General features: G+C 39.1%; 1 protein-coding gene across 3 annotated transcripts in view; it reads left to right on the top strand.

The window, feature by feature from the left end:
- CTDSPL (CTD small phosphatase like) overlaps positions 1-18,490 on the top strand; it is an 82,417-nt gene that overhangs the window by 46,375 nt on the left and 17,552 nt on the right. For 2 of the 3 annotated variants that reach the window (XM_085316488.1, XM_085316486.1), the window contains exons 2-4: positions 4,736-4,890; positions 11,856-11,888; positions 18,124-18,225. In XM_085316488.1, the coding sequence (XP_085172614.1) occupies positions 4,736-4,890; positions 11,856-11,888; positions 18,124-18,225 (290 nt within the window). The remainder of the gene's footprint in view (positions 1-4,735; positions 4,891-11,855; positions 11,889-18,123; positions 18,226-18,490) is intronic. The other variant, XM_085316487.1, reaches the window with a different exon arrangement.

Raw genomic sequence — 18,490 nt, 5'->3', positions numbered from 1 at the left:
TCTCCAGCCTGCGAGCTTTGGGGACTAACACGATGTGGTTTAGTGAATTTTTGCCTTGCATCCTGTTTGTGTTCAGTAAACTCCTCGAGACTAAGCTCTGAAGCAGTCGGTGACGTTCTTGCACAGACATTTGGTAATTAGTTTCTCTTGCTTAACGCTGACTTTTAGAATCATAGACTCATAGAATCAGTAAGGCTGGAAGGGACCTCTGCAGATCATCTAGTCCAACCTTCCTGCTCATCAGGGTCGCCTAGAGTGTGTTAGACAGGGTTGCATCCAGGCGGGCCTTGAAGATCTCCACAGAAGGAAACTCCACATCCTCCCTGGGCAACCTGTGCCAGTGCTCCGTCACTCTCACAGGGAAGAAATTCCCCCTCACATTCAGACAGAACTTCCCGTGCTTCAATTTCTGCCCATTGCCTCTTGGCCTGTCACACAGGGTAACTGGAAAAAGTTTGTCCCCGTCCCCTTGACACCCTCCCTTCAGGTACTTGTACACATTGATAAGATCCCCCCTCAGTCTGCTCTTCCCCAGGCTGAAGAGGCCCAGCTCTCACAGCTGTTCCTCACAGAGCAGGTGCTCCAGCCCTCTGATCATCTTCGTAGCCCTGTGCTGGACTCTGTCCAGTAGCTCCATGTCTCTCTTGGACTGGGGAGCCCAGAACTGGACGCAGCATTCGAGATGAGGCCTCCCCCAGGCTGAGTAGAGGGGCAGGATCACCTCCCTCGAGCTGCTGGCAACACTCTTCCTAATGCACCCCAGGAGACCATTGGCTTTCTTGGCCACAAGGGCACATTGCTGGCTCATGGTCAACTTGTCATCCACCAGCACTCCCAGGTCCTTCTCCACAGAGCTGTTCCGCAACAGGTCAGCCCCCAGCTTGTATTGGTGCCTGGGGTTTTTTTTCCTAGGTGCAGGACTCTGCACTTGCCCTTGTTGAACCTCAGGAGGTTCCTCTCTGCCCAGCCCTCCAGCCTGTCCAGGTCTCTCTGAATGGCAGCACAGCCCTCAGGTGTACCAGCCACTCCTCCCAGCTTGGTATCATCAGCAAACTTGCTGAGGATGCACTCTGTCCCCTCATCCAGGTCGTTGATGAATGAGTTGAACAGGATGGGACCCAGTCCTGAGCCCTGGGGGACGCCACTAGCCACAGGCCTCCAACTAGACTCCACGCCACTGATGATGACCCTCTGAGCTCTGCCTTTCAGCCAGTTCTCAGTCCACCTCACTGTCCACTCATCTAACCCACACTTCCTGAGCTTACCTGTGAGGATGTTGTGGGAGACCGTGTCAAAAGCCTTGCTGAAGTCAAGGTACACAACGTCCACTGCTCTGCCCTCATCTACCCAGCCAGTCATTCCATCAGAGAAGGCTATCAGGTTGGTTAAGCAGGATTTCCCCTTGGGGAATCCATGCTGGCTACTCCTGATCACCTTCTTTTCCTCCATGTGTCTGGAGATGACCTCCAGAATGATTTGTTCCATTGCCTTTCCAGGGGTGGAGGTGAGGCTGACTGGCCTGTATTTGCCTGGCTCCTCCTCCTCCTTGCCTTTTTTGAAGAGTGGAGTGACACTGGCTTTCTTCTAGTGCTCAGGCACCTCTCCAGTCCTCCAGGACCTTTCAAAGATGATGGGGAGCGGCCTGGCAACTACATCTGCCAACTCCCTCAGGACGTGTGGGTGCATCCCATCCGGGCCCATGGATTTGTGGCTGTCTAACCTGCCCAGAAGGTCTCTAATCCTTTCCTCCTCAGCCAAAGGAAAGTCTTTCCTTTTCTGGACTTTCTCGCTCACGTCCAAGCTCTGGGATTCCTGGGGGCTGCCCTTAGCAGTGAAGACTGAAGCAAAGGTGGCATTCAGTAATTCTGCCTTCTCTGTATCCCTTGTCACCAGGGCCCCCACCCCATTCAGTTTTTCATTGCACTTCATAGAAGTGGATCCATTACTGAAGCCCTACTGCAATCCCAGTCCTAGAATAGAAACAGGGCTTCTTTAGAACATGCAGTTTTGTCCTCAGGATACTTTATGCATAAAAATTGTTTTCAGAATAATGTTTCATGTTGCATTCCTTTACCTTACAAAGTCCAGAAGAAAAAGGTGTATGGAGAATGCTGTGTGAGAGCATTTCTATTTTAAACATTTAAATTATTTGCTGTTGCATTTTTAAGTAGAGGTTGAACTGACAGATCAGAGAAGCAGATGATAAAACTAAGTTATAGTGAGTGTCTGGAAAGAGCTCAGTAGTGTGGAAAATCCAAATCATTCCTGTGAAGCTGAGATCAATATATCACTCACAAATTTAAATATATCGGTAGAGAGGAGAGAGATGTAAACAAAATATAAATGATTAGGAAGATTTCTGTGGGAGTAGCTGTGGATAGCAGGATGCATGGACTGCAGTTCCTGCTCTTATTTTGGCATTTTGCAGCGTTCAAGCTGGAAAGCAGTTCTCACTGCCTTCGTGATACTGCATCGAAGTTGTTCGTGCTTGTGATGCAAATTTTCTTGAGTGCTATTCTGAAAAAGTCATTCATAGTTCTGTAGACAGACATCTCCTTTGGGAAGGTTTAAACGTGTATTTTTGCAAATTTGCCACAAACAGAATGTGACATTTTGAGAAATGAGCCTTTCACAGTAACTGTTGCATTGTAACCTGTATACATTGCCAATGGTTAGCATTTTGCATAATTTTTTTCTGTTCAACTTCAGTGTTAAAATATAGTGCTCAGTTTAGTTGAGAAATATTGTCAGTTGAAAAAATGTTTTTGGCTTACAGATGTTTTAAATGAGATTAAACACTTCCTTTTAAAACACACACACACACACACACACAAAAAAAAAATCTATGGGCAGTTCTAACTTTTGCTACTTGAGCACTATCTCATTTTAAAATGATAAAGTTATAAATCTGTTTATTTTCTGACACTGGCAGTGTTCCCTTTCAGTACCCATGAAGACCTGCCCTTGAGCCTTCCTCCACCCCTGTAAAGGGAAACTTTTTAGCAAATACAGGAGCATAAGCTCTGTGCCACCTATGTGGCAGCTCTCTAATAATCTGGGAGAGAAGGAAAAAGAGCGAGTTAATATATCACTTTTACTTTTGTGTCTTTGTAATGGCACTTGTTCAGAATTTCACTTGTTCTCTAACTTCAGGGAATGAATATATATATATATATATATATTTTTTTTTTTTAACAATACATGCACACCTCTATGGTGTATAGGTCATTGCCAGTCTGTTTAATGGCACAACTGTCATAACATCTTTTGTTTGTTTGTTTGTTTGTTTTTTCCCCTTCAAGTTAATCAGCTGTCTTACATTTTCTACCACGGATGCCTTTTTTGTTCGTCTACCAACATCAGAAGTCTTACAGGTGTTAGAGGGCTTAGAGTATGGAATTAAAATCCTAACCGTGAGCAATATTCCTTCTCTGCTGCTGTTTTTCTCGGCACGATTAACAGGAGTAAATTGAACAGAATTAATCGGTTTTTGGTAGGCGACTGCTGCTGCGAAATGTACCTCTACGTGCTCCTTGCGGCGAGGGTCGGATTGGTTGTCTACTTTCTGCGTCTGCAAACTGTAGGAGTGCTGCCGCGGAGCTGTGAAATCATGAAACTTGCTTGGGCTTGTGTGCGTATATTGTGAACGCAATCGTTTGTAGACTCTGAAACCGTATGTTGCGGCGGTACAGATAAACATCAAAGAAATACGGCCCCGTGGTAAGCGTATGATCAAAACACTGCGACTACCTGCTTGCAGCTGGAGGGAGAGCGCCAAATTGATCGGCTGGTGTGCGTAAAAGTAGTAAACAGATGCTTCCAATGACAGCTTATTAGAGTGTTTGGTGATCAAATCAAGTGTTATTTAAAACATTCTAAAATGTTTGTTCTGACATTTTTCTAGCTCCTTTTTTATTTTAATATATGTTAAATGTCTATGGGGAGGTTGAAACTTAGGGGAATTCCTTGTCTCTTGTGTACTTGTTCAAGCTATTCCTTCTCTGTGCATTTGTTTTAGTTCTTAAAAATGCTACACTTTGCTTGGGCTACAAGTGGTTTTTACCTGATTTTATACTGCTAGACCAGTAAGGAAGTTAGATGAGAGCAGTAGCCTTCCTTTTCGTTCAGCAGAATCCTATTAAAACTTGATCCTTGAACAAATGTTGCAGCTCACAGTCCTGCCTGCGTAGTGTTTTCTTGTCCTCCAGCAACCCTGTCAAACAGTGAGCAACAGAAGAACGTAGACACATCTCAGATCTTTTTCTCACGGTGGCAGAGGTTTAAATGTTCCACACGCAATGGCATATTTTGCTCAACAATGTGCCTCGACATCAGCAAGCATCTGTGGAGTTTCTGCTGTTTTAGATCTGTCCTGTTTGCTCCTTCCATCCAAGATATATTTTAGCAGCAAGTTCATGTTTTTTATAGTATCTCCTTTGGATACTTCTAGGAGAACTCTCAACATAGCATCTTAGAACAGCATGGCAAGAGCTTTGATTATCCAGAGATCCAGGTTGGTTAGTGACGTATTAGCATCCTCATGAAAGTTTGAGCAAAGAATGTGCTGAATGAGAAGGAGAGGTTTCAGGATGATTGAAAATTATCTTAAGATCCAAGAAGGACTTCTGAGACGATAACCACACGTGTTAAAATCAGTTGTATGTCTGTGTCTGTATTGCATGAGTTGAGTTCTCTATTTGTTCATTTATTTATTTATTTATTTATTTTTCTCTAGTGTCCCAATGTAATATCAGCTTGAAGAAGCAGAGGAGTCGAAGTATCTTTAGCACCTTATTCTGCTGCTTTCGTGACTACAATGTCGAACCACCATCTACTAATAGCACCAGTGCTCTTCCTCCTTTGGTGGAGGAGAATGGAGGACTTCAGAAGGTCAGGCTTCTCTCTTATTTCACTGTCCTATGGATCTTTTATAACCGGAGGTTAACTCTGTGCTTCTAATGTTTTTTCTCAATGGGTTTCCCTCATGGGAAACATGTTGTATGTGTTACTGAAAAAATGAATATTTTGGTAGTAAATTGCTAATAGTATCTATTCAGCTGCTGTTTAAAACAAACTTTTCCGTGAAGGATATTGGCACTATACATTTTATATGCAAACAGTATTTAAATTTTGAGAAAGGCATCTCAAAATGTAGAATTCTCATAGTGTCTTATCCTGATTTATCTCCTAGCTTTGATTCTCAAGTTCAGGAACTTTAAAGTGGCTCTTGCTAGGGCATAATGGAACTGTTTAGAATATCAGCTGAAAGACTTTTCAATGACAAAGTCCTTAAAAAACGAGGGAGAACCATTGTGTGTGTGTGTGTGTTTTTTTTTTTTTAATTATTATTTTATTTTATTTATTTTAACTGGTTCCTGTATATTTAATGCAGAATGAGCCTAGAGGTATCAGCTTTTGGTTATTTTGTCAGCTTATTAATAGTTTTATTCATCTTATTTTAGGTTTGAAATTGTTGACTGTAAGTCAGATTAATTTAAATGAACTAATACTTCCAAGCATTGTGTATAAAAGCAGTGCATTACTTTCATCAAGTTCTGATAACTGATATGGCAAATTCATAAAATCATAACACAGTCATACATATTTTAAAATCTGATAGCTGAGTGGATTTGCCTTGTGTTACTGAAAGATTGCAGTATATAGCAAACATAGGAAATGCAATCTTCTCTGTACCATGTTCTGTTTTTTCAAAATTCTCAGAGCACTATTAGTGCTAATTGAAATGCCATTCCCTTCCTCTCTCCCAGGACTTTAAGGGATTGCACGTATAGATGTTTCCATGATGAGGAGTAACAGTAGAGATAAATGACCCTCTATCTCATCACTCTTCTGCTCTTCACGCTGTAATTTTTCATATTTGATGCAAATGATTTCTTACTTATCTTGCCCATTATGTTTTACTTTGTTTCAAAATCTGCTGTTCATGTTTGAATTCTGAAAAGTTCAGGGAGAGACAGCACGGGGACTGTTTGGAGGAGCACAGGGAAGGAAAGCAAGTTAAAATGACAGACATCAACAGTATGAGAGCTGCAACAGTTCATGCTGACATTGAGCTTTTGCTCATGCAGAGGTAAAGTGCACTGAAAAACTATGTGCCAAGAGGAGGAATTGTACTTTTTAGAAAACTTCTGCTGGTCAGTGTACATACTTTGACTGAAATAAGGAAAATCTAGCCTTCGTTCGCTGAAGGGAAAGTGAAGTAGTAAGTAGTGTGTAGGCACATGTTCACATGAAAAAGAAAAGGAAGGGGGAACTAGTAGTATTTCCCTTCTGCTATGCTAGGGAATGGAAAAGAGGTCATATTAACAGCAAAATTACTAATGAGGGAAAATGGATTTACATGAATGAAAAACCTAGGAAAAAGAGAAGAGTTATCTTTTTATAGAAAACATCAGTTAAAATGCTCTAGAATAAGAAGTGTTCACAGTGCATTTTGTAAAACACATAGCGACTTTCTGAGTATATTTTATACCTCGAGGGAATGATTAAATGTATTTTTACACAAGTTTTCATCCTAATGCTGTGCTACCTTAGTAGGCAGTTTGGAAGTTGGGAAATACTTGTACAAAAGCCCAAGACAAAAATCAGGGAATTCATAGAATTACTGAAGTACTATTTGAGTAGAAAAGTTTACCGAATATGCTTACAGGAATTACTAAAGAGTACGTTTTCTCCAAATGCAAGTAGAGTGACAAATGAAACACTCAAATGTGTATGCTTCTTTGTAAAAGTATGGCTAAGCTTTTGGGTAATTCTTAAATGTAAATAAGTTTATAACACTTGTATTTGAAATGAAATGCTGAAGGCTATAAAGCTTTGTATGTGTTTTTATACGCTGTTTTTATTTATTGTGCTTCAGTTTTAAACTGGTGAAATTAAATAGTCAGGAAAGACAAGATGTCTTGTTGTAGAGGAGAGCTTTGCAATACGCTGCTTAAACTCTTCCGTTCAATGAAAGCTCTTGTTACAATAATCTGCACACCAGGTTGGAATACTTTAAATTCTGTTGAGCACTGTTCAAACAGTCGCTCCGCTTATATCTGCTATCACTCCTGTATGGATGTCTGTCTTACCACATCACTGATGACCTCTGACTTTGGCTGGATCCGTTCATGTGGTGTGACCCTTTCCTTCAAAAATGGAAAAAGGAAATAGCACAATAATGTTAAGTAGTTGCTATTAGAAACGCCAGTATAAAATAGTTTGGGTGTACTTTCCTTCTGTCTTTACTGTTCAGTGAAATTGTGGTATGGAAGGTAGAGATAAAGACTTTCTTTACAGAAAGGAAAAATTGTAAAGCTTCTGCTGTTTTCATAGAAACTCAGTGTTTGCTCTCTGTTGGTCCTGGCATATTCTTAAAATTGATAAACTTGCTTTCTTCAGTAGGAGTCTCAATTCTTTCACTATTAACCTATCTTGAAGGAGGGAAAGCAAAGAGTATTTTATAAACCAATGTAAAACACAGTCACTTCTTTCTTTTCCAGAGTAATTCTGTGTGATTTTTTTTTCACTGTTGGGGAAAAAAAAAAGTGCTTCGTTTTTTTAGTTTGCTAAATGATGTTTGGCTAACTAAGTGCCATGTTACCTTTTCATGAGATTGGAAGAAACACCAAACTGAGGATGATTTTGAATAAGCAAAATTCTACAGCACTGACCTCTATTCCAGTAGAGGGTGAAAATAAAATTCTTTCAAGTAGAAAGTTCACTTTTAGAACATCTACTCACTGAGGAGCTACTTATCCAAGGGGACTCTAATGCTGATATGGATGGTCCATTCTGCCCCCAGAGTTTCAGTATGACATTTTTCAGTAGTAACTTTTATTTAGTAAAACTATTAAATGCTTATTTGTTTTTTTTTAATGCTGCAGCTTTTTAATTCAGCACAAAGATACTTTCTAAGATGTAGTATCTATTACAGTGGCTCTATCAGCCTGGCTGTAGCTTGCATGCAGATTCAGACGAGCCCTGGGGAGTACACAGTGTTCAGCCTTCTGAAACTCTTGCTAATTTTTTCCTGCTTTCTCAGCAGCAGGCAGCTCACCAAGACCTTCCAGCCAGCTTTTTGAGGAAGGAGTGTTGGGAGAGGGGGAGTGTTTTTGTTTTTCTATGAATAAACTCAAATCTCAATTCCTGTTTTCTAATTTAGCAGTTTGACTCAATTTGTGTGATTCCTGGGTGTCTCTGCATTAAATTTTATTCTGGGGAAGTTTGTTACCCAAGTTCTGAAGTGTGGCAGATACTGATTTCAGCTGCAGGCTTAATGGGGAGAGAGAAAAGTGAGGAAAAGCTCGATGCAAGCAGGCTCTTTCTTCCCACTGCTTTTAGTAGTGGTCAGCGAGGGAACTCTGACATGTCTGTAGGCACATTGCCATTGCACTTACAACTCAGTTTCACCAGACAGAATCATTTCTGCTTTTGATTCGTGGTTGGATACCGATCAGGAGGATGGCTTGTTCCACAGGATGAAGCAGGAATGAGGAATAGTATTTTTTTTATTTGTTGAATTAGGGGAGAATGTCTTGATTCATCCTCAACAGGGAAGAAGATGGAAGAGGGGCGATTCTGGGGCCAGCAGTTGTCCCCACAGCTTTCTCTGTGAGTTGAATGAAGCCAGAAAGGCAGAGTCCTTGGATTTCTACCTCACCCATCCTAGCAACTACAAAAGTTAGATTTCCTCCTCCCTACTGTTGAGTGTGGGATTTTTGTTTTGTTTTTGTTTTGTTTTCTGCTGCAGGGTGCTGCCAGCTTCAAGGTGATGCTGGAAAACTGTTTTGTTAATCTGTTGTCATCTAACCTATTGCCTCTAACATGGTTTGCTCCAGGGAATTCTATTTCTAACAACTTGAAAATGTTGGGGAAATAATCTTCTTTATCCCATGTGAAACTAGCTCATCAGGAGAGAAGACTGTCCTCCCTAGAACTCCTGTTCTTGAGCTCTGCCTTCGTATCTCTTTCCTCCAGGAGACCTAGAGTTGCTATGTGAGCACAGACTCTTTGCTGGGGAGACTATTAATGACATGCTTTCAGAGCAGACGTAGCACCCAGTCTTGCTCCCCACAGTGAAGCAGGACAAGTGAGGTGAATATAAATAACAACACTCTTTTCTCCTGCTTAACCTTCACTGAATAGAGCTAGAAATCCCTAGCGTTTGGTTCCACTGGTCAACATCAACATGAGGTATGGCAGATCTATTTAGAAAACAGTCCTTTGCATAGATACATTTGGTTCTTCCTCTGTCTCTGCCTACTCATTCTGACCTCTTTCTTTGCCTCTTCCCATGTGGTCTTCTATAGTAAGAGACAAAACTCAATCCAATAAATGGAGGAATCAGATAGTGGGGAAAAAAAGATATATATTTAAGAGCCTATCACAGTTTAGTATAAACTTGTATGAAGGAATTGAATATGGTAAATGTATTCTTTTGATCATCTTCTCTAAATAGGTTATCTTGTTAAATGAAACGAGCTAGTTGTTGTGTAAGCCCACATTATAGGTGGGCAGCTCCAAGTAAGTGGCGCCTGAGCCCCTTTGAATGCAGACTGTTCTCAAACAAGCAAAATAGTCCGTCACTTGACACTTACTGATCTCATATGCTACCATGGGGAGTATTAATGTATGTATGTGGTACTGAAAATTTTTCCTTTAGCTACTCTAAAATTGGGTAGATAAGGAAAAGGTAAGATCTACTCTTTCTTGCATGTATATGGTGCCATGAAAAAACTGATTTCAATGTCTAGAAAAATCAGTTCCTGGATATCTTGATTGTATAATGGGGAAATTGTGGCACACTCGGAACAGCTTTGTCCTATTAGCAGCCTCTGGAGCTCATGGAAAGACTTCAACAAATGCGATCATCTGTCATTTATTTCAAAATGTAGCATTACAACCTACTTCCCTTCCTATTCCAAGGCATCATGAAATAAGGCAGGGCACTTTCTAAAACAAAGTTTCCCACAGCAGGCTTGTTCTTTAAAAACATTTGTCTGCTCATGGGCACTTAGGTTTTTACTAGTATATTTGTGGATTTATATTTCTACTATTTTTGCCCAATTGTCATCATTACCATTTTGATTTTTGCATATGTCCTTAGGATTCTACCAAGGAAATTCACTTGCTTTCCTCAAGAAGTTTCTGATTTTGAAATTTCTGCAAGAAAAGTAAAACAAACGATGATAGAGCTCCTTTAACAACTTCAGATTCTGCAGTCTCATGGAAGTCCGTAATACTGTTGGGTTATAGCTCTTTTTGCAAAAGACTGCCAAATTAGCAAGCAAGTTACCCTGCAAACAACATCCGTTGAAATGTATGGGAGAATGTGATATGATACACAGCTATATTTGTGTTCCGCAGTTAAGATAATCTTGTACTGTAATTGTGGATATGCTGTTTTCATCTGTTGACAGAAAAGAAGCTCTCACTGTATTTTATTCTCTCTACTGATGATTGCAAAAAATGACTTAAAGAGGGGGAGGTTCACAATCTGTTACTCTGCCTACATAACCATATCCTTGATAACAAGGATAGCAACTGGCACCTAGTCAAATTTGCTCCTTTGTCAAATGGCATGCAAAAACTTTGGATGGTGTTCCACTAAGTGGACGTAAACCTGCTGTTTTTTCTTTATTTTTGCTATTATCTTGAAAATTGAAATTCTTACCTTTTTAAAAAATAAGTACTTTTGTACTAAAGTAAATGTTTTAATAGTTCATGATCATTTGCTTCTTCATCAGCTTCTTTCATATTTGGTCAAATTTCAGTCAAGGCATCCGATATTGTAGCAATAAAAAAAAAATAGAAATTCTTTAAAAACTGAGATTTTTGTTGGCTGTTATGTATCAGCTCTGTGTTAGATTCCAAAACAAGTGAGCACGGGACCTTATCAGCTGGAAGAGTTCTCATCTTAAAAACGGATAAATTCCTTGCACAGATAAATCTGCTTGCTTGTAACTAGAACCTATTCTCAAAGTTCTTAGAACAAAATAATTTCTGCCTAGGCAACATGGGTGCTAGGAAAGTCAGCTTGCTTTCTATGTGCAGCGTCCACCAAAAAGCAAACACTTAGTTTTTTGAGAGATGGGTGATGAAGTTCTCGCACCCACAAATCTGTTGCGTATCGAGTTGGCCACGCGGTGTTCAACCTTGCTACATTTGGACGCTTGGAATGGAAGTAACTGTTATCTGAAGTCCCGAGAAGAAAAGGAAAGGTCACATTGGGCAAGGTCCCTTCACCTTGCCCTTTTTAGTGTTTCCAAGTACAATACAGAAGCAAGAATGTGGGAAGAGCACCGATACTGTTGCAGCTTGCTGGCTGAAGACCGTAGGATTCCTTGGATCAGTTCATCATCCTTGTGTCTCTCTCGGGCGTCCTGCTGTTGCATAAATGAAAACGCAGCCCCCTCCAAGGCAACTTCTCAAGGGAAGTTCACTTCCAGAAGTGGGCTTTTGCCCTGCCACCGAGGTCTGGTTGAGCTTCTTGTTGCTGCAGTCGATAAAAACAAATATGCCCATTAGCAGATCTTATAACTTAAAGCTGAAATAAGTTACAGTTAATGCAGATACATTTTTATTATCTTATTTCTTATTAGCTCTTATTAATCATAGCATGAGTTTTACCAGCTGTCTCCTAAAAATCGTAAATACCAATAAACTAACCAATCATTTTAGCAACTAAAATGCAAAATCCTGGGTTTTGGGTATTTTTTTTAACCTGGTTTCTTGAATACTTTGAATTTTTGGTTTAAAATGTTTGAGTGCTACACTTACTGCTTCAAACCTTTGTTCTTCCCTTTGAAAGCCGTTACCCTTACAGTAATTTTTTTTTCTTTTTCCCCCAGGGTGACCAGATGCAGGTCATGCCTATACCAAGTGTATGTATTTTTATCCCTTTTTATTTTAATAATTTTCATAGCCTTTGCTTTGATTCATCTTATGTTGCAGTCTAGCAGGTCTGTTTTGTGTTGCATGTTACAGGATTTTATGTTCTATCTGCAAAATTGTACACTCAGATGAATTGAACTACAGGTAATATACAGGGAATGAAAGAAGAGTTTGGATTTTATCTTTCTGGTTCTCATCTTTTATCTCAGTTCAATTTGTTTCTGAATTTTTATCATTTGAACATGTGTGAAGTCTAAAATTTCAAGTTACTTATTTAAATAGAGACAAAAGGTGACTCATTGGCACTGTCTGGGATAAAGTTACAAAAAACCTTTTCTTCTTGTATTTCCACATACTTCAATTCAAAAAGAAGAGTTAGAGTTAGAAACTAAATTTGTCTCGAGAAAAATTATTTTAGGAAAATAAATGTTTTAAGACTATAGCTGCATTACTGCACTTGTTCAAGATGGTGCTACCATTATCAGCTATTGTTTTATAAGACTTAGTGTTGCTGCTTATCTTTCCTGATTAAACCTGGAATGCATCTTTAGCATCTGAACTATTTTTCAAAACTGAAGTCTAACCATTTTTAATCAAAAAGCTGATCACTTTGTACTTTATTTTAATGTGGATGAGGGCTTACGCTTTTTAAAAACAGCAGATACTTTTTCTTTCAGAGCTCCTTAGCCATTTATAATACTTCATTGCAGAGTTCTCTAGGAAGTAGCAGAACTTGTGTGTGGAGTTACTACATAGCCCTATTTCTGGACATACTTGATAGCTCCAGAGACCTGAGTTACTCCCCAAAACACCCTTTTATTTTTTTTTTCTTTCCCTGTCTCATAGCCTAACATTACAAGACCTCTTGTAAGAATCCTGTTAGTGCTGCAGCATAATAGTTTCAAGAGATCGCTATAACTATGCAGATGGCTTCTCTCTTTCAGCATTTTTTTCTGGGGTCTAAGAACTGTTAACAAATTTTTCGTTATTACATACTATCACTTCTAATATGGTAGTATTGAATCAGTATCCGTTCCCCAGGTTTATTATTATAGAAGCAGTGAGGGTTTGAAGTCTCAGTGGCTTTCAAATCTTTAGATCTAAAAATAAATCTATATGTTAAAAAAGGATATATATATTCGCATACATATTTTTTCTTACAAATATGCAGGTCTGAAAGTAGCAAACTTTAAGCCTTTGAAAATACCAATTTCTAAATTGCTTTTGCTTTTACCTGCCAAGTTCCGGTTGGTTGCTGTAGCTGCTATGTTGGCAGTGATTTGAACTTGAAACAGATGTTCTGGCTGTCTGGTAAACTAGAACAAAATTGTAAGTAAGAATAAATATAGGTATTAGTGAAATAGAAGTTGAAACAAAGGACTTTGAAGCTACTAGCTGCAAGGTCAGTACAGCTTTCTCAAATACAAGTGTCTTAAAGCATGAAATTAGATGTTTTTCTAGGACAATACTTGTGATGCTAAAGGAATGTTAGATTTGGGCAGTGGTAGGAATACTAATGTTTCAAGAAGATTGCTTTTACTTAGATTTCAAGAAGTTTTTAGGGGGATGTAATGTGATTTTGCTTAACTATATTCCCAGCACTTTGCTAAAGTAGTACATTTATTTTATCTTAACATTCATGACATGGTTCTCAGTGAGTAGGTGACTCTAAATCTGCTCATTCCTCTTTGCATGTGTCATCTCATGCCTTCTTTGCAGCAGGACATACGGGTGTTGTCAAGGAATTACTGTTAATAGGCAATTCTGTGACATTTACTATCAGAGTATCAGAGTGCTTCTCACTGTCAAACAGAGGCAAGAAAGCATTAGTGCCTAATCCTCTGAAGAAAGACAGAAATGCACTGCTTATTCTGCTAGTGGTAGGAACGAAGATGCAGAACCAACGTTATATTTGGAAAATGCCAAAATTAGTGGTGCTTTTTGCCAGTGTTACAGGACTGTTTGTCCTGAGCCCCGAAGCCTAGAGGTTCGCTTGAGACACTCTTAACCTTGTTCACGATTGAGACCAATTAAGGTAGAAAGTCTTGATGTTTTGCTACGCTGAGCCATGCGTGAGGAATAGGCTCTTTGAATTACTTGTAACGTATGTATCCAAAGAAAATCACCTTAGCGTATGGAACAAGACTGGTCACACTTAAACCAAACACTTATTTTTATGTGGTTCTTTGCAAATGTAACCACTTCAAGTGTTTAGAAAATTCCTGAGTGATTCTGGAAAGAGTGCTAACCGTCCTCTCCTCCATAAACTTCTCAAGGTGAAGTCTCCAGTGAAAATACAAGGTTTGCTGCAGCTTTATCGCGCATGCGTGGAATGTGGCTGGCTGCTCAGACCGTGTTTGAAAACTTCTGTTGTCCTTTGCATACACGTGCAATAGCAGCGAAGGACGTTTGCCACTGAATGAGAGCGTGTCTGTGTTAATGATACTTTAAAAACTTTAATGTGAACTTTCATGTGATCATTAATAGAACTGCTCATCAGGGAACATTCCAGCTTCAAGTTGGATTCTTTCTCTCTAGAAAGAAATATAATAGAGAAGTCCCAGTAGAACCATAGCAACTTGAGTACTTGTTTTTATTGTTTTGAATGAAGAGGTGCATGAAAACACAAAGCAGTATACAAACACCTGCTTAAATGATCAAGTTGCAGGGGGTTTTTTTTCCATTTTCTTTTATTATCATTCTTTTGATAAATTTTAAATCCCACTGTTGTAGGAGTGACACTGAAAATAGTCTTCAGAATCCCTGTGGAAGTTAAAATTAAGCACTGAGATACGTTTTTACCAATCTCTACCTACATCTAGCCAGTTTCTTGCTTTTAACATTTTTCTAGAAGGAAGTTTGTGAACTGCCTGCTTCATAACAGAAGTTAGCTTCTTTTGGCAGCTGTATGTATGCTTTAAATTGAAATAGTTTATCATCTGTTAGAGTACTCCCATGCATGGCTGCTGGGAGAAAGTTAGCTGTGCTGTGCACCGCCGAAAGTGTGAAGCGAAGGGATGATTTCACATGTGTGAATGTGCTGCACATGTGCTAGGGAACATTTTCAGTATGCAAAGGACTTAATTCTGCTGCATATTTTTGTGGGTAATACAGACTGAGAGGAGAAAAGGGCTGTGATTACTTACACATAAAAATTTTTGAAAGGTTTGTGTTGACCCACTGTTTATACTTTGTGCAGAAGTCTGGTTTTCTTGCTGTTTGGCTTGCTAAGTTGGGGTTTTTTGTTTTGTTTGTCGGTCGTCAGGGAATATCTTATTTCCACTAAACTGAGGCGATGAAGCAGTGCTTTCCCTGGAAAGGCTGTGAAGCTGATTAGCTAATAGACCTGGCTGGAATGCATAGATCCCAAACAGTGCCTAGTTTAAAAGTTTGAACTTGTATACAATTTATATCTTCCTGGAATTGAGGACCAGACTGGGTCTTGCAATGCTAAGATACCACTCATTATTTTTCTGCTGAATTTTATGGAAAGTCTGTAGTACTTTGGAGAGTATTATACAGAAAATGTGAGTTGCTGTTAACTACGACTCAGTACTCTTAATTATCTTCAAAGCTAGTATGCTTTAAAAAAGTCATTAAAGATTCATAACTATTCACGATAAACTGTGAAGAAAACCTAATTGCAACTCCTCTAGATGTTTCTCAGGTTTTTCTCAGCTTAGTGAAGGAATTAAAATATGCCATCGATTTTTGCATAAAAGCTTTTCTACTTGTTATAGATAGAATCCGAAAGCTTGAATGACAAAACAAATGGGTTGATATCATATGTACAAATCCTTTAAGCCTCAAATTTCATTTTTGCACTAAATTCCTACATCAGATATTTAGCATTCTTGCAGCTTGTAGTAACTTCGGCTTTAGAACCGTTCTCTTATCCCTCTTAGATTGTCAGGGAGCAAAAATGTTTCCAAGGTTGAAGGCAACATAGGTGAAGTTGTTGAGGAGGGAAAATTTCTTTCTGAACTTCAAGTGTACAAGTTGCTGGCTAGGCGTCTCAGTATCCCGCTTTGAAAGCGGGATGAGGTTGAAAAAGGCACAGCTTGCAAAAGGCTTGGCCCGCCCTAATGGGTGACTTTCCCCGAGCAAAACCTGAAGGTGAGTCATGTTAATTAAAGTTAGGTTAAAATTTGCACATTGTCTCCTAAGGCAAAACTCAAAGGGGAGAGAAAGCGTGGTAGTAACCAACACGTATGCGTAGATATTCCAGGTAAGCTTGTTCCTCTCCCAGCTGCTGCTTATGAAAAAGCAGGGCTATGGGTGGATGAGAAAAAAGGGAATAGGCTGTCACCGTGCTGTCAGAGGAATCCAGGTTCCTTGCACCTCAGGTTCTCATGTCTTCGTAGTCATTTCTGTGTTCATTCAAAGAATTTGTGCAGCAGAAGAAGTAGTTGCGTTGGTGAAGAAAGGTCTGCCCAAGCACAGATTCTGAAGAACGTCATCCTTAGTTGGAGGGTAGTGGGGGTGGCTAATAAGCCTCTTGTCTGCTTCGGTTATAAGTCTATATACTTCTTACTATGGAATAATTATATGATGTGCCTAAATGCATTTTAGATTTTAAGGTGGGAGTGAACTACCTAAACTCTTTAGATTTGATCCTAACCTACTGTACAAATACATTGTCTGGCAAGCAAGCATAGGTAGTGCTCAACTACTTGTAGTAGTATTGTACACATGGAACCCTCTGTACCCTCTGTAAGAGGATATATCAAAGCAATGTTTCTTGTATTTGTGTTTTGGTATGGTATTAAATGCCAGAATATATTTAATGCTAAAAATTATGACCCAATTAGATCGTTGCGATGAGACTGTATCGCAGTGCATACTGTACTAATATTAAGCAGCAGGACTTTTTTCCTGAAGGTCGTTGATAGATGTGTGCTGAGAGAAAATATATTAAATGGCTTGTAAGCTGAACAGCTTCCACAGTTTCAGTAAGCACTCCTAAAAATCTCTCAAGAACTTATACTTTGGCTAAGGACTGGTTGTTTTTTAAAAGTCCAGAATCTTACTTGTTTTAAGACTAGTTACTACTTTTAAACAATAACTTACTAGGCATCATTGACTAATACCAATCTGAAATAAGTCAGTGATTAATAGTAATAAAAAAAAAAAAATCTGTGCTTGTTGCTGTATTGTGCTCAGTGCTATTTATTCATTACATCACTATCTGCAAAAGTGGTGACCTCACAGGTCTCTGAAAATACCTCTATAAAAGGCTATTGTATTAAAAGAACAAGGAATAATCCTGCATCCTTACCATAGCAACATCATTTCAAAAGAACAGCTAAAACAATAGCAAAAGAATAAAGCAGAGCTCTATATCCAATTTTTATATCCTGGTGTATTTAATTTCCTGTCAGTCCTGAGCTTTTCTTTTCATACTTTTCTATAAAACTAGTCCTTTTCATTCACCAAAAAGACCTCTTTAAGCCAGTGACACTGTAGCAATGTTTCAGTTCCAAATAATAGTTATCTCTAATTTCTGTTCTTTCAGAAACTATACAGTATGAAAGTCATCTGTGCTTTTAGAAAAATTTTTGTGGAGCTCCTCCTTCACATTGTGTAATTGGTACCATTTTGTGAAGGGCAGCATACTGTTTAAAACAAACAAAATCCACTTGTTCTGAGGGAGGTTTCTTTCCTATAGCTGTCATGGTTTGCTTCTAAACGTAATTCATGTGAAAGCACTTGATCAGTACCGTAACAAGTGGTAAAGGTTACAGGGAGACATGTTCTGCAAGATAAAATTAGTTATGGTGTCTTCCTTCAGAATTGTTTTCTCCATCTTAGCATATATCATAGCAAACAGAAATAATGATTTGTTTAAATGTCCATCTGGGTGACAGGGACAGAAGTGTGTACTTCTGGTACTAGCATTGACTCTGAGTAGGAAACCAAGAACCTGAGGCGTTTAGAAAGGGTGTCATAGGGAAAAGATCTCCTGTTTCTCAGTGTGGTTTTTGCCATCTTCATTTCCAGTGCTTTGGAGTGTGTTCTACACAAGCCTTTCATTTTGAAAAATAGAAAAGTCTGTATGGGTATTGCATGAGCCATTGATTTTCCGTATGTGTACTTGCAATGGGCCCAGAAAAACGCTCAGCTTTGATTCATGTATTTCAATTGTCAGTGAGTACTACCAGAATACTAATGTTAGTGGAAAAGTGCCCTTTTAATAGAGTTTACTTTTTTTTCTTCTTTCTTTAGCCACCAGCTAAATACCTCCTGCCAGAACTGACAGCATCAGACTATGGGAAGAAGTGTGTGGTCATTGATTTAGATGAAACTTTAGTGCACAGTTCGTTTAAGGTACGTAAATTCATAAGGGATCCCTTGCAACCTGATTCTTTTAGTGAGCACTACAGGAGCTGTTAAACCTCAACACTAGCACATTACCGAGTCTTACAGACTATCCTAGGATGCACAGTAACTCTTTTGATTCACTATTGCCTTTGTTTATAGAGGAAAACATTCTCTTTCAGATCACTCTGTTAGGTTTTTTTCAGCTTATAGCTTTAAGCCATTCAATTCCTTCATGGCATTCAGCAGTTTTCGATTTTCCTGTTTTCTTGTT

This window comes from Rhea americana, unplaced genomic scaffold, assembly GCF_003343005.1.
Source record: "Rhea americana isolate MKP2758 unplaced genomic scaffold, rheAme1 scaffold_47, whole genome shotgun sequence".
NCBI lineage: Eukaryota > Metazoa > Chordata > Aves > Rheiformes > Rheidae > Rhea > Rhea americana.
Note: the sequence above shows the minus strand (reverse complement) of the source record. Positions and strands in the feature narration are given on the sequence as shown.